Genomic DNA, 23,673 nt, shown 5'->3' with positions numbered 1-23,673 from the left:
GGCGATAGCCTACTGCAGAGATCAGAAGAGAATATAACCCACTGCAGAGAGCAGACAAAGGAGGAGACTGATACCTTTCAGGCCAATCTGTGCCAGCCACACAGAGTTCCTGGGCAGTGCCTAAGAGACAACGAGGGAAAGAGGAGCACACATACTCAGAGTAGATGTAATGACAGAAAAAACAGTATCTGGATAGTTGTATTTTAAAAGACTCATATCCCCCAGGAAGAATCTTTGCTCTGTTGGTACAAATCTGGATCAAACAGGCAGTCAGGTAAAAAAAAAAAAATCCTTGCCCAGTCACAGCAAGTCTGCAGCAGAGCCAGAAATACAATCTTCATTTCCCCTCTTCCTGGTCCATCTCCTACCTGTGTCCCTGCTATTGCCTGAGCAAAGGGAACACATGCAGACTTTCTGCTCTGTACCAGCTGAGATCAGAGTCATGACAGAAGTGTTTATTACAAAACTGAAGACTGTTCCTTGCCAAAACCAGATTTTATGAAATGGAACAAAAAACAAACAAACAAACAAACAAACACCAAAAAACCCACCCACAACCACCACAACACACTTTGAAATATTCAGAGCAATTGCCAGCAAAAACGTGTCTGGGCTGTTACTTTATTCATCCCACTGTGCTCCAGATTTTCATTTTGTTTTTCTAATCAGAGTTCAAATCTGCTTAACACAAATTGTGCACAATGGAGAGGGGAAGTGGCTGCAGGCAAGATGCTTCCCAGATGCTTGCCTGTGAACTGTGGATGGAGCTCCCCATATGAGAACAAGCACGTCAAACTCTTTTACCTTGCAGAAAGCACTCTGACACTGCTGAGCAGCCCAAAGCACACCTGTAGGGCAGGATTCAGAGCACTCAGCCAGACACCGCCTTGCATAAAGGAAGCACTCCCCTCTCCTCAAGAGGGAAGTGGATAATGGATTAGAAGTGCCTGGAGAAAACTACCTGCTGACTCCAAAAAAAACCCCAAACCCAAACAAAACAAACAAACAAACAAAAACAACAAAAAAACACTCAAACCCAAACTAAACCCAGCTCAGTTTACACCATAGAATTTTATCAGTTCATTAAGAAGTTGAACATAAGCCAGGCTTTCCTATCATTCCATAGGTCTTCTAACGGATTAGTAAAGTCTAGAGCAAAAGAAACCTTTTTCATGAGAACCCAGTACTGGGCTGACACAAAACCACAGACTCCACATAGCTAAGAACCGTGTGTTTATTTGCAAAACAAGAGTTATTTCCTACGTTGGAGGAATAAATCTAATTTACAGATCTTAGTAATACTTGCTAAGGACAGAATACAGATGCCTCCCAATTAAGCTGGTGACATTCCAGTTACTCCTGCTGGTGAGACTCTGACCAAGGAGGGATCACAACAGCCCACAGCAAACTCAGTGATGAAACAGCCGAAGATTGGTGTGAATGAGAGTTATCCCCAGCTCATTGCAAGCTTCAATCACTACATCGTCAGCAGCAGAGCCAGATGGGGCAGCGATGAACTGCACTCCACTCTGAACAAAGAGAAAAGTGGAAGGATTAGAGGATCGAAAACCAAAATCCCCCTGAAAAGCAGTTGGCAGCCCCAGTACTTCACCCACATCCCATGATACTAAGTTTTGAACAAAGGGTTCCATTGCCCAAAGCCATTCACAGGAGAGTTCCTAATGTGAGCAATAAGTTCTCTCCACAGCTCAGAAATTAGAGCAAAATGGTTCCTCTGGAAGCAACAGGCCTTGTCTCGATATTCTTAAATGGTTTAATAAACTTGAGTCCTCTATTCATCTCAAATCACCAAACTGAACAAAGGCTGCATAATTACTACCCACATGAGACCAGTAACCACAAGAAACATCCTTCCCAGGAGGTGATCTTCTAGCCAGCTGTGCAGAGCAGAAACATTCCTCAGCACTCCACACAGAATTCGGACCAAGAGCCCAGGCTGTGCAGCTATTTCCCTGGAGTGCCCCTGACATCCTGGCCCTGCCATGACCTTACCCGTTTAGCTCTGTCAACGTTATCCCTAAAAGGGAAGAAGGCATCGGAGCTGAGGGAGACAGCAGTCATCTTGGCAATCCACTGCTTCTTCTCTGCTTCTGTTAGCTGTGCTGGCACCTCTTCAAACAGCGCCTGCCATTTCACCAGGTCCTCACCCTGCCAGACAGAAAGAGCCAGCTCAGCCCCAAAGCACAGGCCCCTGACAGGCCCTGATGAGTGATGATAGCATCCCTCTGACACCCACCTCATCAGCTGGCCTTTCTGCTCCCACACGCCTGCTGCTGGGAGCTTCCTACCAGGGATTTTAAAATCCCCAAATGTGGTAGGAAAACATTACCACCATCAGCTCCTTTTGCATCTTTTCAACTTCTTTCTTTCTCCCTCCTCCCCCCAGGGCTTGAGGGATTCCTTCTCCCCCACTTTAATTCCAAGACGCTCTGCTTGGCCTGCCTGCAGTACGCTGGTCTATGTAAATGCCAGCACACTCATACAGGATTTGGTAGATGACTTCAGCCATGACAAACAGCAGCATGGATATGATTCACTTTCTGAAACAGCAACTGCTCTAGTTCTTACCCCATTAAACAGTCAGCTGCTCACACTGATGATTCACAAGGTCACCAGTCCAGCTTTTGGTTTTGATACTTAAAAAGGACATACTGTTTTCTTGTCTTGCTATCGCTTGTAGGAAGGTCAGAAGGATGCTGAGAAGCTCAAATGCCTTACAACCAAACAGCACCAGGCAAGAAGGGAAAGACAGCTGTCCTGACATGGCAGTGAGAGCTGAAACATTAACTGTAGCTTCAGACCCTCCTTACTGCTGGGAGAAACTATCTGATAAAGCCAACAGCCTGGCAAAGCACAGGGCAGGTTCCAGCATCTGGAACTGTGGGTGCCATTAAAATCACCTTGGAGAATTCACCATCCTGAGCCCAGTTCCTTGGGATCATCTGCACAAAACTCAAGCCAGGCTTACATACTATGCAAAGACTTTGTTTCACAGAAGCTGGACTCTCCACAGCAACCTCTCAGCCAGCACTTACCTCACCAATGGTCCCAGTGACATACTGATCAATGGCATTGGAGATCTCTGCTCTCTTCACACCTGCTTTGAACTTCATGGAGAGCACGCATGGGTGGTGCCGGAGCCACCAGTTGTTTGCCTTGTCACCAGCCAGACGCGTGCAGTGGATGCGGGACTGCTGGCCAGCTCCAATACCTATGACCTGAAGCACAGAAGATACAAAGCACAATCAGCCCTTGCTGCACAGAGATCACAAATCAGAGCTGCATTCCGGTCATTAGGAAAGCAACTGGGAAAGAGCTCCTACAAAGCAGCTGCTCCTCACTGAAGCACAGGAAGAGCGTCGGTGAAGCTTTGAAAATACCTTCATCTCCCAATCATACAAATCGGTTACAGGGTCAGTTTCCTGCACTGATAACTTTCACAGCTCTGCTGAGCTGTCACTGAAGACACTACATTCCTTCGTCCTTCTAAATAACACAGCCCCAGCCAAACAGTCAAACTGTTAACCTCCACAAAGTGATACAGTTATGACTTTTGTTTAAGGCAAAACAAAATCCTGTTGGCTGGAGAAACAAATATGACTGATAAGAGATGGCAGGCTGGCTACCTGTTCTTGAAATGGGCACTTCACTTAGAAGATTATGAAGTCCAGGCCCAAGTCACCCAAATACTATCACCTTTCCTGGTGGGCAAGGCATAAAAAGCTTAAACAAGACCAGCTGTGATATGTCATGCATTACATGGCAGTTTGTCTGCCAAGGCTGGTAAGAAGGTAAATTCACTGCTCAATCAGGAAAGCTAGTCAGTAGGACCATGAGATCACAGGACTTGTTAAGGTCCTGGAGCTACCAATACATTTCCTACTCTGCCATCTGCCAGATTCTAGGATTTTTAACACAGCTGCTGCCAACCCCAACCTTATTTAATAGCACTTGTGCTTAGTATATGACACATCTGGTGGTTCTGGAAGTAAAATACAAAAGGTGATCTTTTCCTCAAGGAAGCTGCTATGAAAACATGATATTTGCTCATATCTCTTTCTTTGAGGCTCTCATCAGACATATTCAACCTCCACATTTTTTTTTTCAGGTAGTTGGGTTAACTCTGCAAGCTGTTTGCTACAGTTCAATGCACATCTGGGCTGGTGCAAACTTGCATGGGAGACGAAGGCAACGCTTAGGTGCTGCTGCCACTGAAAACCGAGTCTGCCTAGAGACATCTCGGTTACTAGACACTGGCAGAACAAACTCTGCAGTTAGGGTCTGCCTGCTGTCACAACTGGCAAGCACAAGGGACTGATCTGAGGTCTCTTGGGCTCCAGACTGCTGTCCCTCAGCTTTGCCTTTGCCATGACAGTACACCAGGCACACAAAGGCCAGACCTAGCCACCATGGCTCTCAAAACTCAGGTTAGTAAGTTACCTCACGTCTTTCAGAGCTGTGGGTCCTGCTTTCCAAAGAGAGCTCCTGCCATTTCAAACCAGAGATCTGACAGAAAACAAGACTCTTTCCCATAATCTCCTCCTCCTGTGAAGCCACAGCTGAACTGTTCACCTAGGGGACTGCTCCAGGGACACTGAGGACAGTGGTTCTGGCCAGTGCCTCACAGTTTCCAGCCCATACTGAGCCAGATGGTAAAGCTACAAGTAAAAGGCTGCCCTCAAAGGAATGAATCATTTGTCTTCTCATTCATCAAGACACAGTGACTTCACCTCTTACCAGAACCATAAAACATGCTGCTGGATGCTATTCCCCTAAGGAGCAAATGAAAGACTTGGGCTTCTAACTCATCTGCTCAGCTGTAACTGAAGTCATCGATACTTGGTAAACCCAGAGAGATATCAGCATTATCATAAATACTAAATAAATGCAAAGTTTCTCATGGCTTAGTGTCACCTCCCTGACAAACACTCCTCATAGCCAACCTCTGCTCTCACAGCCATCCTGTTTAACTTTCAAACTTGCAGAGGACTGGGCATCTTGAGGGAGCTTAAGACCAGCAGTGTGTAGAAGTATCATCTCTTCCACAGAGATTTTTCCACTCTCCATAGACAAAAGAGAGGGCTTAAAATACTCATATACTGCACACCATTGGCTGTCACACAGCCCTTCAGAGCAGGCCTGGCAAGCCAAGCTAGCCTAAGGCAGAATTTCTTAGCTGGAGATGCAGATGGTGGAGAGTACTGGGCAAACTGCTGGTGGCAGGGGCCAAAACACCACAAACCATTCAAGTTTCTAAAAAATTCAGTATTGTGTGCCAGAAATGCAATGTCCTCTACCCTTTCCCAGACAGAATGGTGCCTCATCTTCTTCATATTCTTGAGCTGTGGCCTCCAACTCCTGTGATGAACCTGGCTAGTCTACTGCAAGCCCTGCCTTTGTCTGGCAAGGACAATGGCACACTAGAGAAAAAAATGTTTCTGGGCCAATGCAGCCCCAAGCAAATTAAAAGTCAAGCTCTTCTACCTGTCAGTGCCCAAGCACCCTTCCCAAAAAGAATGTTTTTTCTTTTCTGTATGAGCTACTCTCTTTCCCTTCTTCTCTTGCTTCCACAGATGTTGACTTTCTCCCATAAGAAAGGAGCCAAAGCCCCAAAATTGTGCACAAAGGAATCTTTCCCCTCTATCTTCCGCCTATTTGCTACACAAAAATGAATAAAATTTCTTTCAAAGTTTAATCTTCTGGGAATCAAAGCAGAGCCTATTAAGTGTGAGGAGTGAAAGTACATAGTAATACAGGGTGAGCAGAAAAATTACTTCATAAAAAAGCTTGGGTGAAAATGGAAAACTACTTGACCAAAACCACTTTTGCTTGCAGGAGAGCTGTGCTGCCCAGGGAGGTGGTGGAGTCACCGTCCCTGGAGGTGTTCAAGAGGGGATTGGACGTGGCACTTGGTACCATGGTTTAGCTAGTCATGAGGTTTAGGGTGACAGGTTGGACTCGATGATCTTTGAGGTCTCTTCCAGCCTTCTTGATTCTATGATTCTATGATTCAGCTTTGATTTGAAGACCTCAATGCAGATTCACCTCCTCCTTGAGTGACTGTAGTGGCTGCTGGCCTTTACTATTAAAAAAGTCACTTGTTTTTCAGTGCAGTAAACAGCCCTCTGATCTTTACCTTCCTTGACACAGATAGCAATCCAAGACAACAGACATTTGTATTTGATTAAAATAAACACCTGCAAATATGCAAACCATGACTGAAGCCCAGCTTCATTGCCTGCCCACATTGCTTCTGACTCCCTTCCTCGTGCCTTCTCCCTTCCAGATGGTACATGCATTTCATAAACATCTGCAGCACCACGTTAAGCCCAGACTTGTAAAAGTGCTGGGGAAATTGCTGCTGTAATAAGGAGAAAGGAGCAAAGATAGCGACACCTTTGTTCTGGGGCTACATGAAATAACACTCTTGAGCGCGCAGAGAAGCATTTTAAAGGGATAAAAAACCAAAACCAAAAACAAACCCTCAAAGCTGAATAAAAGAAAGAAAACCATCTCTCCAGAGGCATGATTTCAACAACCATACAGCACACGACCCCGGGAAGTACTGAGAGACAGCGCTGCAGTGTTTTCAGGCTGTAACAACAACCTGACAAATGCAGATCAGTGCCAAAGCAAGGAGAGCACTGCAGTTCATTCACACTCTCTACCTGCAGCTCTCTACACCCTATAGCCCATTCTGCTGATTTATGATGTACTAAAGATCAAGATCAAAATCTTCTTTTTTGTTTTTTGTTTTGTTTTTTTTTTTAAATAATCCAGGCCTATGGAAAAAGTTGCTCAGTAGAGCAGAAAACTCAGCTAAACAGAAGCATTCTAAGTCACTGGGCAAAAATAAGATTTTTAATACATTTACAACAACTTCTGGATAACTGATTTACGGTGAACATCCAGTGATAACTTGGAAAGAAAGTATTTTTTTTTGTTTTAATTCAAGATTCAGATGTAAACTACACATTTGATAGTGCCTCCGTAAATACCACCATCCATCATAAAGTGTTTAAAAAGCGTAAAAAATAAAAACCATCAGGGAGAAGATTTCTAACAGCCCAAAAGGGACTAAACATAGTATAGCACATCTTTCTTACATGAAAAGTGAAAATAAACCAAGAACCATTTTGACAGTCAGAATCCAGCTGTGAAAACTACTGTCATTTCCTAAGGCTCTACACAGACTATGAACACATACAAGTTCTCAAAAAATGATATAAAAAGACACAGTAGTTAGAAAGAAATGACTCAAGGCCAGACTTGCAGAAGCATGTAAGAGCTTTTCCAACCCTGTCACTGAAAGAGCCAGCCCTGTCATTACCATGAAAAAAATTACAGCAAGGTTTAGAAGCAGACTTTGGAGAAAAAACACAGAGGTTTAGCTACTGTTCTGCACAGCAGTGTGTAGGGTAGTTCATCTGTATGTCTTGAGTAGGTTCCTCTGTGTGAAATAATTTCCAAACTCAAGCCTGACAAAAGCAGTCTCTGATCACCTCTGCTGTAGAAGCAGGCTCCACAGAGCTGCCTGGCTTGGTTACCTGCCCATCCTTGGCGTAGCAAACCGAATTGGACTGGGTGTACTTGACAGCAATGCTGGCAACAATCAGGTCTCGGACGGCAGACTCAGGCAGCTGAAACAAAATGCCACTGTCAATAGCCTATCCTAATAGTTGTGACTAGCCAGCTGGCTAGTGATCTGCAAACCCTCAAAGCCATCACCATGAGTACTGCAGCGTAAGAGAGGGAAAGCAAAGTAACTAAAAATATCCTGTTTTGTCCAATTACCAGCAAATTTTGTATAGCTGCCAAACCAATCATTTAGTTTTTAAATCTAATCTCAAAGCTTGTAGAGATCAGACAATCTCAGCAGGTCGAGATGGCTCTATCACTGGCCCTAAGCCTGTAAAGCCTTCTGTACTTGCTCACTGTCATCAGTTGTGCTCAGAGGCAAAAAAAGTTAAGCATGTGCTTAAATACACACAGGACCACAACAATAATAATACCTCCTAGTATCAATATCTGCATTAAATATTTTTAAAGTCAATTCCGTTATTAAAATGGTTTTTATTACCTCACTGTCTGAACTTGCTTCTGAGCCCATGAGTAACCATGTACTCATTAACATCTGGTTTTTAATGAGAACAAGATCAGAGACAAAGAAATAACTGGTAACTTTCTGATGACGTGAACTCTAAATGATGAGCAATACCAGCAAGGCCAGAGTTTATATAATACACTGTACACAAAAGGAAGAAATAAACAGTGAGTCAAGAATGAGATGACAATGGATCCTTAGCACATGGCCATCTCACCAAAAGAAATTACACACAGTAGCTTCTTATAAATAAGAAATACAAATATTTTGGTAGTCAGAGATCAAGGGCAAGGTCCAGCTCCTCCTATTTATGCAAGGAATCAAAACAAGGCAAACTGCCCTGATTCACCCAAGTATATTAGGACTGGAAATTTTGTTGTGTTTTCTTAAATGCCAGTTAAAATGTTATTAAAAAAAACCAACAAAACAAAACAAACCCAATAAATTAAGAGCTGTTACAACAGAACAGTGCTGAGTTCTTGACAAAAGCACCCCAGTTCATTCCACCAGCCCTTAAGCTCATTTATCTCCTGACACTTACACTTTTATTCTTTGTAACGATGTTCTTGAACAATGACTGGTCAATGACTGCGTTGTTCCTCTTCTGCATGAGGTGCAATCCATACAGGGTTCGAATCTCATTGTCATCTGGCTCATAATGGGGATCCATCTAAAAGGCAAAGGACAGGCCAATAAAACATTCAGAGCAATTAAAAGCCAATGCTCAGTAACAGCTTAGATTAAAACACACTGTCTAAAGAATCCAGCAGAAGTGAACTGTTTATGGAAAGCAATCTCCAATCATCACAAGTAATTAGAATTAACTGGAGCAGTAAGGTCTCAACAGCACTAAGTGACATTTACAGGGTGAAGAGAGGTAATGAAGTATAGATGTTTACATAGACATGTCCCTGTTGCAAAGCATAAAAATTTAGTCTTCTAGTCTTCCACAGAAGGAGGAAAACATCCACACAAAAGGGTCTTCCATGGGAAAGTAGAAATATTTTGAGTTGCTTCAATCATGTCCAAAGGCACAACTCCCAACCCTCTCTGACACTGACGAAGAGGGTGCATGGGATTATTTCCAGAGATACACTCTCTTGGGGCACATCTCCAAACAAGCATGCAGCATGGCTAATTTACACAAGTGCAAGGGATAAAGTGAAATGGAACTGTTACACTGCATTTAGGTCTACCCATGCATGGGCTGATTTAGAATTGGTAGCCCCAGTTCAGGTTCTTGAGATGTGAAGTGAACCAGATTAAGGCTATCAGCTTTAAATACGAGTGTGCACATGCTTTATGTGGTTTCTCTAATCCATTTACATTTGTTCAAATCAACTTTCCTTAGCATCCCCCTCTGCAGACAGGCCCTGATGACACAGGCTTAATCAATATGACCTCATCTTTGCAGAGCTAATTGAAATCACGAGGTAATCAGCTGCCAAGAGTATCTGCCATTTCAATCCTTCTTGCCTAGAGCTCCTGAGCCATCTTTCACAGCTCCCCCTGGGAGTAACATTACAATGACAACTTCAGCTAAGCCTTGGGTTTTCTTTTTGTAATGTTACAGTAAAGCTCTCTGCCCTTCCGTCTCTCCAAGTCAGGCAGAAATAGGATGTGTTTGGCTGCTCCAACAGCATTATGTAATCAGTTAGTCACATTCACCAAAAATGGATGACTTAAGTCCCAACCATCACTGCAGGAACCAGGAAGGCAACCTGACACTAAATTGACCACACTATATTAATATTCTTTGACAAGCATCCTGGCTGCAGTATGTAAAGGTGCATCACTCCAGGTCCAAATTGCCTGTGCTGCTACTTTTATCACTGACTGCACTGAAAGATTGCTCCACAAACACCCCACACCCAGATAAGGCTTCCCTCAGTGATACACTGCACTGGCTTCTCACTGCCAAAACTCACAGCATTGAGACACAGTATCTTAGATATAAGGAACTCAGGGAGGAAACAAATTGAGCAAAAGTGAGAGGAAAGCTGGCAAGGAGTGGAAAGGAAGCACAGAAAGTGTTTCGTTGACTTTCTCTTGCTGATTCATAGATTTAATTACTTTAAATCCACATCACCTTGAAAGCCAAGAAGACATTATAAAAATCACTCCCCTCCAGGACTATAAGCTAAACATGACCACAATACTGCTGCTGGAATTCCAGCTCATATAGGAATCCCCAAAAACCCAGAGGAAACAATTCCATGCACTGTAGGGGTGTGTCTGGATCAGTCTCCCAGCTATTTAGATTCTAACATTTGTGAAAAGGAGGTAAGGGAAGAGCAGGAGAGGGTGGTAGTGGAGCAGGAGTACAAACCTGGAGGACACAGTAACCACCATTCTTCTTTTTGGCAAGGATTTTGAGAGCTTCTTCCTCATATCCAGGAGCTACCACACCATCAGACACCTGCAACACACATAGATTTCAGCTTCCACGTGGGGAAAAAAGAAAACGAACCAAAAGAGAAGCCAGTATTGAAACCTCCACCTACCATTTCCAGAATGGCACTGAGGGCACACCTTGCAGGGTCCATATGTACCATTCAATAATCAAGGCACTAACTACTACAAGATTGCTTTCAATCCTAGAAATAGTAGAGCAGTACAAGCTTTTGGCAAGAGGCAGGAAAAAGTATCCTGCCATCCATTTAAGCAGAATGAATTAAACTTAGTATTTCCCTCCAGGGGTAAATAGCTTGTGCATGACATCCCCACTTCTTAGCCCTAACAGATTTAAAACAAAACAAAACAAAACAAACAAACAAAAAAAAAAAAACACAAAAAAAAAACCCCAAACCAAACAAACCCACAACAGATAAAAATCCCCATTTCAACAATGACATTCCTGATGAGACAAAAATACTGATAAAAGAGCTGTTAACATCATTGAAACCAAGAAGAGTTTGTGCTTAGCGGTGCCAGGAAGTGATACACACCTTTCACGCTCTTATCTTACAACAAGGGTGAGTTTTTTTGGTTTTAAGTTAACAGTATCCCAGATGTTTTCCCCACAAACCAAAGGTGCTCTTTCACTTGTTTGAGAAGCCTCCAACATACAAGAGAGCCTTTTGCACTGTGCCTTCTCCCTCTCAAAAAAACTGGAAGCAACACATCACGGGATAAGCATGTCCGGTAAAGCACTAACTCCCATCTGCTTAACTCTGTATTTAAACTAGTGACCTGTGCAATGCAGTCAGCTATGGAGTGACTGCTGAATCCAGCAAAGTAAAAAGTGCAGCTTGGAAAGTGGCTGAGCCTACATATGACCTGTATCAACTGGCAGGTAGCAATCTACATCCACATTCCTGCCGAGGGCAAGAGGGTGGCCATCAGCTCTCCAGTCCTCTATTGTTCTGATTACAGCTGTTCAGCCAGATACTTGTGACACTGTAATCAGGGTTCATTTCCAGAGGCCTACTTGGAGGCAGAGGTTTGCAATCATCTTTTGGAAAGCAGCATTTCAAGCGCTGCTATTTCACAGGCTCTCCCACACAGGCAGGTTTTAACTGGTAGGAAATAAAATGCATCAAAAGATAGGTGTAAATTCTGCACTTTGTATACTGAATTGCACAAATGGACCAATAACAGTCTTCAGGAAGATGGGTCAGAAAATTCAGACAAAATGGCTGTTACAAACCAATGACTCCATCTAGTGTGATCCTCCTTTTCACACTTGAATTCATTTGCTGCTGTTTAACTGACCTCTCTGGAAATAATCTTGGCAGTAGCCACATCGCAGATATCAGACAGGGCAATGAAGTCACCAAAAGAAGACATCCGATCAGCACCTGCAAATTCATATCTTTAGTAACTTAGATCTAAGACAAGTTTTTGCTCCTACAATCCAGTCAACTTCCGTGAGAGCTAATAATTTCATCCTACAGCAAAACCAAAATAGACCATAAAAGAGCAACAAGGATGAACAGTCCTACCTCAAACAGGTGCACATTTTTATACCCCCATAGCTCAGATACACTTCCTTCTTCACTGCACTTGTCAAAGCACTAACTCTGTAATGACCACCTCCATTACTGCAAGCAGCTCTGCGGTAGGCATGGTGGCTAGAGCCCAAGGAGAGGCAAGGATCATACAGAAAGATTTTAGATGGGAGACAATCAGAAAAAGAAGAAAGCCTTTAGATGCCTATGCTCCCATCTGGCTTTTCCTACAAGAAACCAGACCTAGAAACATAGCTAAAAGCAAATTTTTAAAGTAGTTTTTTTTTTTATTTTTAAATAAATACTCTATGTAATGGTACAGCTAAGGTGAACTCAGCCCCCACCACAGATGCTGTACTATTTAGTGAGGTCAATTCTTCAGTCTTTGCCATTCTAAAGGCTTATTTTTCTACCAGTCAAGCAATGGTTTTCTAAGGGCAACATTCAAACATGGTCTTTAAAGTGGTGAAAAATGAAGCCAAGCCAACATACTTACCAAGAAAGTTTGTTGTGTTTGCAATAACCTGTGCAGACTTTCTAGGAGCACCATGGGAAATGAGAGACCTTGCAAAGTATTTCATCTAGAGCAGAGGAATCTATTTTCATTTACTTTTTTTTTTTTGTGACCTCTGCAGTATCAAAGCCTTAGAAAAACACCCACCAAATATTAAGAAGACACATTTCTACTCAAGTATTCCTCAGCACCTCATTTGCAGTGGAAGACCGAGTGTGTTACCAGCACAGCTGTTAATCCAGCTCCTTTAGCCAAAGCCCCACAGATTTATATGTGTGTGTATATACATATTTAAAAAAATAATTCTCTACAGGTCTTCTATACACATCAAGGAACAGAATCGAACATGGTTTTAGCCTCTTTGAAATAATCTACAAGGTCTGCTCACTGGAAGAGCAATTTTTGATAAGACAGTCAATCTAGTCAGATCCTTGTGGAGAAAAACCCTATAGAGGAGGAGTATAGTGCCTGTGGAGTCCTAAACATGCTGCTCAGGTGCTGAGACTGAAGCTCAGCTCTTTGGACTTGCCATTTTATTCCTGGGCTTCTCACCTCTGCTTCGTGCGTAGGCAGAGGCCAAGGGCGTTAAGGTCTTGTGGAAGTCATGCACCATGCAGACTTGAGCCTCCTCTTCACTGAGAGGTATTCCAACAGCAGCACCTAGTGGGAAACACAAGCCAGGGCACTCAAACCAGAGCTTCCCGCTGGTTCCTGCCCCTGGGGACACACACACACCACTTGCAGGGCCTGCCAAAAGTCACAGTCTGTTCAAAGGCAAGAGTATGGCAACAAGGAGCCACCCACCTGCAGGGCTGACGTGTTTAAAGGAGGCTGCAGCAGGAATGCCTAATGCCTGCTTCAGTTCCTTCACCAGCTGCCAGGCGTTGAGAGCATCACACAGGTTGATGAACCCTGGAGAGCCGTTCACCACTGCAAGTATAGCACAAAGACACGTTAAAGCAGCAGAGCCCTCTCTTCAGAGTCTGGAGAGCAAGCAGAAGAGATTTCTTCTACCAGGTATGAAATTACTACAAATGGTTCTTGTTAATTGACCCTGGCTCCTCAGCAACTGGTTAAGTGCCCTGAAAAGCTTCAGTAACTTGAGGAATGCACAGCTTGAGACTCAGGAGAGGCCAAGGCAATTCTCTCCTCTACCAGAAGCTGCTCATACCTCCCCTCTTGTGAAAGGTGAGCAAAAATGAGCATTCCCCCTTATGATGAGTTCAACTGGCAACCATTTGGAACAAGAGCCATCCCTTCGAGGGAGCCTACCAAAGCTTGACTTTGATCAAGGTACATAGGCAGAGCTGTCAGAACACAGAAAACAGGTAGATTTACTTAAAAACCTAATAAATAAAATTTCATACAAAATACTTCAGCATGAGCCAAACTTAAAGCACATTGTCTTTACCTGACATCAACTGGAACCAGTCAGAGCCACAAAATTTAAAGCAAGCTTTTATTAAAATGCTCAGTCTGGTCCTTTGATCAGAAATCCATGCCGAGATTAAAGGCTGTTTAAAAGTTTGTCCTCAAATCTTTTTACTCTGCCCCTGCAAAAGAAACTGCTTGTACTGACATGGCAGGGCTGTGAGCATTTCAGGAGACAGGAGAAAGATTGTTTTAGCAATAGTCCATGGCCTGGACAAATGAACAGTGTTGTTCTGTTGACATACTGGGAGGCAGACCTGCAAGCAATTCAACTTCCAGTGCAGGCATGGAAAAGCCTCCTATGAGATCCCAGAATCAAGGAAATGCTGCAGCACAAAGCTTTGTTTTCTGTTCAACAGGCAATGTCTGCACACAAGACAAAGCTGGTTTTCACTAACACTGAAACCAATTTGAAGAACAAGAATAGCCTCTCCAAAAGAGAGGTATCCCTCACTGCAGCAGTGCTGTGACAAGTAGCACACACACCCTGTAAAATGTCAGAGAAACACACCAGAGCCATCCCAAACTCCTGGGAGTGAGGCTAGTATCCTTCCCTCTACCACCATGAGCAGAAGCAGCTTTCTGAAAAACTAAGGGGAAAAAACCTCTGCTCAAAACCAACAAAGAAACAATAGTAAAAGAACAAAACCCCTTCAAACCTAGAGAACAGCTTGGTTTCTAGAAAGAGTAAATTGTGTCACAGGCAGATTGGGGTAACAGTAAATAAGGAAAATGGCAAAGTGCAAAGAATCTTAAGAGGGTAACAAGGTTTTCTGTTGCAAAATCTGGGTCTGATGTCAAACCATGTAAATCTGCCCAACGTGCCTTCAGTGTGGGCACCAACAGAGATCACAGAGCTACAGTAAGTCTTGTGGGGGCCAGCAGACAAACCCTTCTGACTCACCCAGCTCATCGATTTCATTGCAGAACTACTGCCAATTCAGTAATAAAACAGTTAAGGCACTGCTGGCCATCCCTTGGACTAAAGTACAAGATGGTGTTTCAGTTTGAAAGACAACCAACAGACATGCCCAGCCACCTCCTCTCCTAGCTATCCCAGAGATCCCTTTTGGCCCGCAAGGCCTAAGCCTCACCTGTCAGGGGGAGTTTGGATCTCGTTGTATAGAGCTGCGCAGGACTCTGGTGAGGATTCATGCCGTACCTCAGGGGCAGCTGGGACACCCCCTTGCTGTACTCTTTCCTAAAGTAGTCAGAGATGGCTGCATCGTACTGAGCAGTGTGGGTGAAAGCCTGGGGACACAACAGGGAACCGCTCATCAGCTTGCAACCATCAATTTACAGAGGGTTTGGTGTTTAAAAAAGCGAATGAACAAAAAGCAAACGAGTCTGGCCTAGGCCTTTACTGCAGGCAAGCACCACCAACCTTCAGTGCAAGGTGACGCCTGGTTTCCATGGAGGTGTCCTTGTCTCTTGATGTTGCCATCTCTTTAGCCACTGCAGAGTAGTCTGCAGGGTCACACACAACTGTCACACGAGCATGGTTCTTGGCAGCTGCTCGCAGCAAAGCAACTCCTCCTGCAAGAGAAGGATGGAGGCATGAAGCACTTCATGCTGGACATGACATCATCAAGAGTCACATCTGAGGCCAAGAACGGACATGTACCAGTCAACCATTTGTGCCAGGAATGCACCCGTCCCTAACCTCTCCAGCAAGCAGAAGGGACAGAAAAACTGCTCTGCAAAACACATAAGGCTGGCAAGTTTGACTCAGTCTACTGGTAAAGGTGTGCATTGGCTGGCCTTTGCAGACAGAACTGCAGCACCAAGGACATGGGGCACAGGTTGCGATGAACAACTGGGGCAAGACTGTTCGAGCAGCACAGCCACATCCTGACAAGGATGGCTGTCTCTACACACTGCTTAAGCACCATACTTCTACTCTGCCAAGCCACAGAGGTTCCCAAATCTCTCTGAAAAAATTAATGAACCCTGACCAGGTCCTCTGTGTGAGATAAAATGCCATGCTTCCCCCTTAAATCTGACTCTGCACAGCTCTCACAACATTTTAAATCATACAAGATACTAGGCTGTTGCAAAGGCAAAGTGGAGGCTGGCACTGCTGCACACAGAGTGTGTATTACTCCATAAAACATTTAATAGAGAGCTCTGCTGGGCATCATTTGGACGGAACTACTGCAAGAAAATTCAGTCCCAATCCAACCTTATGGCACAAAACTGTGCCTGTACTATTCACAAGCTGCCAAGAAGAGATGCTGCAGTGAAGGAACAGCAAACCTTTTGGGGTTAAGAACTAGCAAGAAGAACAAAACTGATGATGATACGGGCATTTATGCTTTGAAACTACTCTCCCAGATATGAAGACCAACCCCTTTACTTCTAACAGCTTCCTCAAGTTTTCAGCAATCCCCAGAGCACTTTGAGTGCTTCAGCATTTTCTCTCCAAAGCTCATAGTTTTCATTTTTATTACACTGCCAGAGGCTGCAAATGAGGTTTAATCTGCAATCTGTGCTTCAGTAGGAAGCATGCTCCACCTGGCCTTTCCTAGCACAGCTAGAAAGTACATCAGGCTCCTTCCTTTGGGCAGTACATGACTTGCCCACCCTTGCATCAAGTTTTTCAGCCTGTTAGAACAGCCACATGCCACTTCAATTGTAGATCTGCTTAAAAGCAATGATGTTTACCCAGCTATACTTTCAACCTGCTCCTTGCAAGTCCCAAGCTCTTCAGCAGACTTCATTTATGGGTGTGCAAGGCCACCAAACAAACAGAAGAGAACTGAGATCACTTAATAGATCAAAATCATCAAGTCCACCTGGAGAATAGATTTGGTCTCCCTTTAACTTACCAATATCAATCTTTTCCACAGCCTCTTGTACAGTTACACCTGGAGAAGATACGGTCTTCACAAAGGGGTAGAGGTTACACACTACAACCCTGGGAATTGAGGGGGAAAGCAGGGTTATTCAGTAAGAAATAAACCCACCAAACTGGACTTGGCAAGGACAAGATATCAGCAGTGTTTTCATGGTCTGCCCTCTCAGATCAGAGACCAACATAAAATCCTGTAGCCAAGGCTTCTTAGACAGTGGTGTTCGGCCAAAGGCCAAGTGACTGTACAACACATTATGAAATTTAACTGAACTCTCTACTTTAAACAATGTAACAGCAAGTAGAACCACAAAGTTAAAGGAGAGTTTCTGTGTTAAATGTTTAGTGATTTTGGTGTACAACTTGAGCCATTTCAAAAGGACTTTGAAGTGGGCTCTCAGCAGTACTGAAAACAGGCATACAACAACATTCCTAAGAGGCCAAGGTTCATTGCAAACAAAGGACAATCAGTTTTCCACAACCTTTCCAACAACCTACATATCTCCTTCTGGACTTTTAAAATACCAACAGCATAAGAAACCTGAATGCACAGGCATGAAGCCTCTGTGGCACATGGAAATGGGGGAGAATTGACTTTCCCCTCTCAAGATGAGATTAGACATTACTGGAGTCATTTTTTGCTCTGATCTGGAAGAAGCCTCAGTCTGTATTACAGAAAGCATGAAGTAGTAATTTGCCCTGTCCCATCCTATCAGTGCCATATGAACTGTAATTGAAGGAGGTATCTGTTTTGACCTTCACAAACCATGTTTTTAATCCGAGTGAATTAATTTATTCTCTTGATTTCAGTACATGAAGGTATCAAAGTGATGCATGGCCAGTGCTGGCAGTGGATTGCTGAGACACACACATTTGTGTCCAACTTTTTATATTTGTTTCCACACTGTGTGATGAACTCAACTAGAAGGGATGATCAGCTTCCAGTACAGTTTTCAGAAACTCCTATGACTCTAAATTTCCTATAAGGTATTTATCATGTTCCATTTCTAATCCCCCCTGTCCTCCAACCCATTCATGCTCCTGACCCACTGCCAACCATCAGGAATCATGGACTTTAACACAGCTAATGCTTCTATCCATGGAAATCAAGATAATGAGTATCAAGGTTTCCTATCTTGACTCAGGTATGTAAAGTTCATGCAACTATGCAAAGACACTCCTGCTGAGGATCAGCTCCTTCTGATTTATTTAAAGCAACCCAAAATCAAATTATTACTTTGGATGCAAGCGCAATATAAGGTACTCCCCCTGCAGTTCAGCAGAGCCTCTTTTGATACGCAGTGTGCTCTCAAGTGCCACCACTGCTGAGCCATCTCTGAGGATTCCTGTGGTTTAAAACCTCACGTTTTCAAATTCAGCCTGGAAATCCATCCATCCCGGATGGATTCTTTTTTTTAAATAATTTGAATAGCTAAAACGCATTCTGGTCCAATCACCACAGTCAAACTTTCCTCCTGGCTATACTTAAAACTTCCTACATTCTATTTGGCCATGGATTTCTAAACCAGAAGCTACCCACTGACAGAGAGCTGGTTATTCACAATCACTAGTTAGATGTTAAAAATGGTTAGTTAAACACAGCCCCAAACTGCCCTGTGTGAATGTACCAAGGAAATACACCCTAACAAAAACAACTCTTTGGCACATTAGTACACAAACTGTCTTGCTTCAGTTTCTGGCTGCAGGCTGACTTGGCCTCATGATGTCTCTCAAAATAAGCTTTCTGTCTGTTATCTGTGTGCTTTCTGTCTGTACAAATGATGTGTGTTCCCAACCCGCTTTTCACATTTACTCTTTATTTATGTGTTGAAACTCAGGAAACGTTATGCAAATATCAAAGGGTATATTTACTGAGCTAGTATTTCAAAATCACAAATCGTCATCTGATCAGACACACAGAGCCAAGCTGAGGGGAACTGCACCAGCTTTTAAAGCACTGAATTAATCTTCACAGGAAGTGTAATGTGCCCCAGCACTGACTAAATGTAGTGTGTCAAAATTCCCAGATAACCAGAACCTACAACTTCTGTACCCTGTGGAAACCACAACCTGACTTTGTTGGTTTAGTTGTCTCTAACTACAAATTATGAAGATGTATCTGTAGAAAACTGTCTTTAAAAACATAGTATCTCCTGACAGGGAGAAGGAAGGAGATTGCAAATCTTCTGGTGTACAGATGTTGAAATCCCTGCTGCTCCCCTTTCCCAGGTGTTGACTGGTCTCCAACATTAATTTTTGATCACTACTGAATTCCATCATGCCCCCCAAAATTTACCTTACAAGGCTGAAATCCTGTTTGTTCATATCAGCATTATCTTCTGGAATATTGCGAGCCAAGATGCCTAATTACAAAAATAATACACCTTTATTACAAAAAATAACAGAATCAACAATATTTTTTTTAAATTCACATTTTCCTTCAGACTGTGCTTTTCCTCAGAAATTTTCCTTCATAAACTTTCTGATTCTAGTTCAGACAGTTCTCAGCCCCTACTCCTCTGCCTTTATTCCATTTTACTGGCTCTTTGGCTATTCAGATTCTATACTAAGAGATTTTTTTTCTCAAATGCTATACCCTAGAGCATTCCAAGTGTTGAACAGCAACCTCAGACATTCACTTTATAAGCTTTAAGTTGCTACCCTTAAAACACTAACAAGGAGTCGGTGAAGAGGAAAAGGACACCTGCTGCTCATCAGCCAGCAACACACAAAGCCTATGAAACAACAGAAGCAAGAAAGGCTGTGCCTGTAGCTAAGCAGCTTAGGTGGCTTGCTTGGGTCTAGGAACTTCGAGAAACATACAAGTGACTGGCTGGTACAGAGTAAGCAACAGCACAATCTTGGGTACAAGACTGCGAGAAGAGATCATCTCCAACCCTCAAGCATGAAGGACAACAAGTTCCACATGAAGAATCTCAAGCACCACAGCAGGAGATGAAAAAGCAGGTGGCTGATGTGCAAACTGACCAACTATCAGACATATTCCTTGCTGAAGAGGGCCAGGGAATACTGGAACATGCAGAAATCACCCACTAAAAAGTGCTGTCATATTCCTTATGCTGCACATCAGGATTTATCATTCACAGGATAAATTCAGTGGAGTTCTCTGCCTGAGTAAGTCTGAAATTGACTCTGCAAAAAATATGCAGAGGCATTTACAGAGAAGCCCTGTTACTTGTAGCCCTGTGGAGGTAAAGCTCTGCTAACTGCAGAGATGCCAGCATAGCAACACAGGAAGCAATTCAGCCACTGTGCACTTCCCCAGCCAGTCCTTCTCACCTGTTCTTCTGCAGCTAGAGTAAATCTGTCCTCATTACTCAGTTCTTCTACAGGACCCTTTAAAAATACATCTGTCAACACATTCCTCCCATTCTCACTGGCCATGAATTTCTCTTTTAGAGTGAAAATACATTAGCAGAAACATACCAGCATGGACTGCAGGATGAAGGGTTTTCACACGTCCACCTAACATCTCAGGGAACCCTGTCAGGTCAGAAACATCTCTGCTCAATGAGAAAACGTAGCATGGTATTAGATGTGCTATACTGACTTGATCTATAGATTGAATGTTTATTATTCCCATCAGGACAGTAACTTATATCTATTGACAATGTTGGTTTTACTGAAAGAAGCCTTAAACCCTAGCAAAGGGGTAAAAAAATCATCTTAATTATATTTTGGTCTGTCTGAAAAAAATCACCACTTTTCCATCAGAACAGGAGGAGTCAGAGAGAAAATACATGTATGATTCCTCTACACTTCAGTGTCTTGTACCTCAGTAAGAACACAACATACAGAAGGTGTATTACTAAATTAGAAGGGAAAGCCTACTCTGACTGATAGACTAGGGCACATCCTTCTTATGGAAGGCTGGGAAGTAGCTCTGAGATGAGGTACCCACATCAAGACAGATCTCACTTCTTTTGTTACGGATGGCATCTGTCAACTACTTAACAGAATGCTGCCAAGTACAGAAGGATTAGTAGAAAATGCCAAAACGTTGGCTTAATACTCTCTCACACATCACAAGATGTTGATCTCTATCTTGTGCAAAGGTTACATCTGACAGAAGACAGAAAGAAGTGTGCTTTCTAGTAAGTGACCAAATAATAATAATAAAATAAATAAAAAAGTCATACATTTCACTACAACGTCTTCTTCATGCCAAAGGAGCAGCAATGAGCTTTTCTCATGACGAGAAACAAGCCTGATGCATCACGCTCAACTAAGCAGTATGGTTATTTCTCCAATACACCAAAATAACAAAGATAAGCAAATGCCAAGTCAACATAATTTATAGAAAGAATAAAAGACCATCCTCAAAAGCAGCAATACCTCAGTACTTCTTCCCAGCTTAGAAACAAAACATTAATTAAGGTTTCACCATTCCCTGTGACTGTTTACAATAGTAAAGAAACAATAAATTGGAGAGGGAAGGAGAAATATGGCCATCATTTGCTTCAGGCTTCACTGATAGCACAGCCAAGCAAACAAGTTGGGAGAAACATGACCAAGTGCTAGATAACAGTGAGGACAGGGAGCTCTGGGGACAATGTATATCCATACTGATGCATTCCAGGGGCCTACCATTGTATTCACTGGAGAAAAAAAAAAAAAAAGGCAAAAAAAAAAAAAAAGGGAGTCAGTCACCTCTCCTGCCAAGTAATTGACAGATTTTTTCATCACTGCACTGGAGACTATTTTTATTTGGCCAGAGCTGTTTGGGCTTTTTTGTTTTGTTGTTGGTTTTTGTTGTTTTATTTTAATCACATCATGGAAGAAACTAAAACAAATTTCCCAGAATTATGAACTAACACAGCTGGTGATTGTGCCTGTCCCTTCTCAAATGGTGCACACACGACACTTAAAGGCTGTCTGAAAACGCTGACCAGCACGCTAAGAAAATTATTTGTGACAAATAATCTCCAGTGAGCTTCGACATATTCCTGACACATGTCACTCTTGTCCCAGGACCAGGAAAAGATCAGCTTTCAGATGGCTGTGAAGATCAGCACCGAGGGCAGACTATGAATTCAAGACAACTGATTGCCTCATGGGAATAAAGCTGGCTCAAGGCAGACACAGCATCATCTCCAACACGACATCTCTCCGTGTGCTGACCTGCACAGTAACACACTTTGGCCTCTGTCAGCCAAACTGTGGCCAAGAAGGTTCCACAGTTTGCTTTGGGGCATGTTTTTTTTTTTTTTGAAGGGAAGACTTGCTTTCAGACTGGTTTTCAATCATTTCTGCTCACAAATGGAGAAAACATTTAACGTCAGGACTCAAAGGAGCCCTTTGGTGGAGGTGTATAGGAAAGAATCAGTACCTGACAGGCAAGCCAGCATCTCTCAGGGATTTGGCTGTTCCTCCAGAGGCAATTAACCCCATGCCAAGAGCATTCAGGCTCTTTGCAAATTCCACCAGGCTGGTCTTGTCAGAGACGCTGAGTAAAGCTAACAGGTAGGGAGAGCACAAATATTTTGGGTTTAAAAGTGCAACAGAGAAAGAAAACAACAAAAAGAGGCCGAAGCCTTTGTAAGTTCCATAATTTAAGAATCTCAGATGATTTGAGGCAGTGCTTGCCAAGGAGGTGACTGGGCAGGGAAAGGGAGCACAGACCACCACACTTCCCCACCTCCAAACCGGAGGAGCTCCCCGCTTGCACCCCCCCCCCAGGTGCGTTTCCCACCCTCGCACCGCCGGCGGGCCGGCTGCTGCGCTCCGAGGGCCGCGTGCCGCCATGGGGAGGAAGGGCAGGAAGGAGAGGGCAGAGCAGCCGCAGCTGCCTCAGGGCTGCCAAGGCGCGGCACTCCCTCACCAGCTCTCCCGCTTCTCTTTCCCCCTCCTCGGCAGTGCAGACCGCTCTGTCTCACAGCAGCGGCTGCCTCCTAGTTCGGACCCACTCCCAAATGTAATCGGAGGAAAGGAAACAGCCCCGCACAACCCCCTCAGGGCATGAAAACTCCTGGGCTGGAAGCAGCGGCCCCACTCCGAGGCGAGAGGCACCCGGCCGCCTCTCGCCTTCCGGGGCCGCCCTGTGTAACCGAACCCGGCAGCCGGGAAATACGCCTCGGACAGGCGGCTGCGGCCCAGCCGCCCGACGGCCATTTCGGGGCTCGGCGGGAGGGCAGCACCCCATCCACCACACCATCATCCCCCCACGTTGGCTCCATGGGCCGCGACTGGTCGTCGCCGCCGCCGCCATCACCACGGGCGGGCGGTCGCAGCCCAGCTCGGGCTGCCGAGGCCTCGCCGTCCCCGCGTTACCGAGCTGCTGCCGGGCGGCCATGTCGCCGTCGGTGGGTGGCAGGCAGGCAAGCTGGAGGGCTGGAAGAAAAGGAACGAGCGGCAGCGGCCCGGCGGGATTTGGGTGCCCGCGGCAACTGGGGGCGGGAGCGGAGGGGCCGGGCCGGACGGGGCGGGGAATGGAGGGGGGCGGTGGGGTGGGACGGGGGAGTGTAGCGCACGTGGGCTGTGTGGAAGGCACACGGGTGACAGTGGCCTGGCTGAGTAGTGCGGGGCCCGGAGGAGCCGTGGGTGCTCGCTAACTTGGAGGGTACAGGCTGGTGGATGATGTGGTTTAGAGCAGCCCTGCGGAGAAGGACATGGGAGTGCTGGTGCAGAAAAAAATGGACGTGAGCCAGCAATGCCTGCTCGCAGTCCGGAAGGCAACTGTATCCTGGGCTGCATCAAAAGCAGCGTGGCAGCAGGTCGAGGGAGGGAATTCTGCCTGCTTGCTCTGCTCTGGTGTGGTCCCACCTGGACTAATGTCAAATTC

At 44.4% G+C, this 23,673-nt stretch overlaps 1 protein-coding gene across 1 annotated transcript; it reads right to left on the bottom strand.

The window, feature by feature from the left end:
* Positions 1–1,272: 1,272 nt before the first annotated feature.
* Positions 1,273–23,214, bottom strand: ATIC (5-aminoimidazole-4-carboxamide ribonucleotide formyltransferase/IMP cyclohydrolase). Its single transcript, XM_054380820.1, has 16 exons — positions 23,163–23,214; positions 22,222–22,348; positions 20,319–20,395; positions 19,168–19,234; positions 16,849–16,937; positions 15,405–15,556; positions 15,115–15,271; positions 13,394–13,519; positions 13,142–13,249; positions 11,840–11,925; positions 10,455–10,544; positions 8,667–8,795; positions 7,569–7,661; positions 3,057–3,239; positions 2,014–2,169; positions 1,273–1,529 (listed from the first exon to the last, which is right to left on the bottom strand). The coding sequence occupies exons 1-16, from the start codon at positions 23,182–23,184 to the stop codon at positions 1,410–1,412; spliced, it is 1,782 nt and encodes a 593-aa protein (XP_054236795.1). The 5' UTR covers positions 23,185–23,214; the 3' UTR covers positions 1,273–1,409.
* Between the last annotated feature and the right edge of the window lie 459 nt (positions 23,215–23,673).

Source organism: Indicator indicator, chromosome 5 (genome assembly GCF_027791375.1).
Source record: "Indicator indicator isolate 239-I01 chromosome 5, UM_Iind_1.1, whole genome shotgun sequence".
NCBI lineage: Eukaryota > Metazoa > Chordata > Aves > Piciformes > Indicatoridae > Indicator > Indicator indicator.
This window is presented reverse-complemented; position numbering and strand designations above follow the sequence as displayed.

Excerpts from the sequence above, each read along its gene's own strand:
- ATIC (XM_054380820.1), bottom strand. The coding sequence starts at position 23,184 with ATGGCCGCCCGGCAGCAGCTCG. Across the intron at positions 11,926-13,141 it reads TGCCTACGCACGAAGCAGAG|GTGCTGATCGGATGTCTTCT; the intron begins GTGAGAAGCCCA and ends ATGAATTTGCAG. Across the intron at positions 1,530-2,013 it reads ACGTTGACAGAGCTAAACGG|AGTGGAGTGCAGTTCATCGC; the intron begins GTAAGGTCATGG and ends CTCTTTGTTCAG.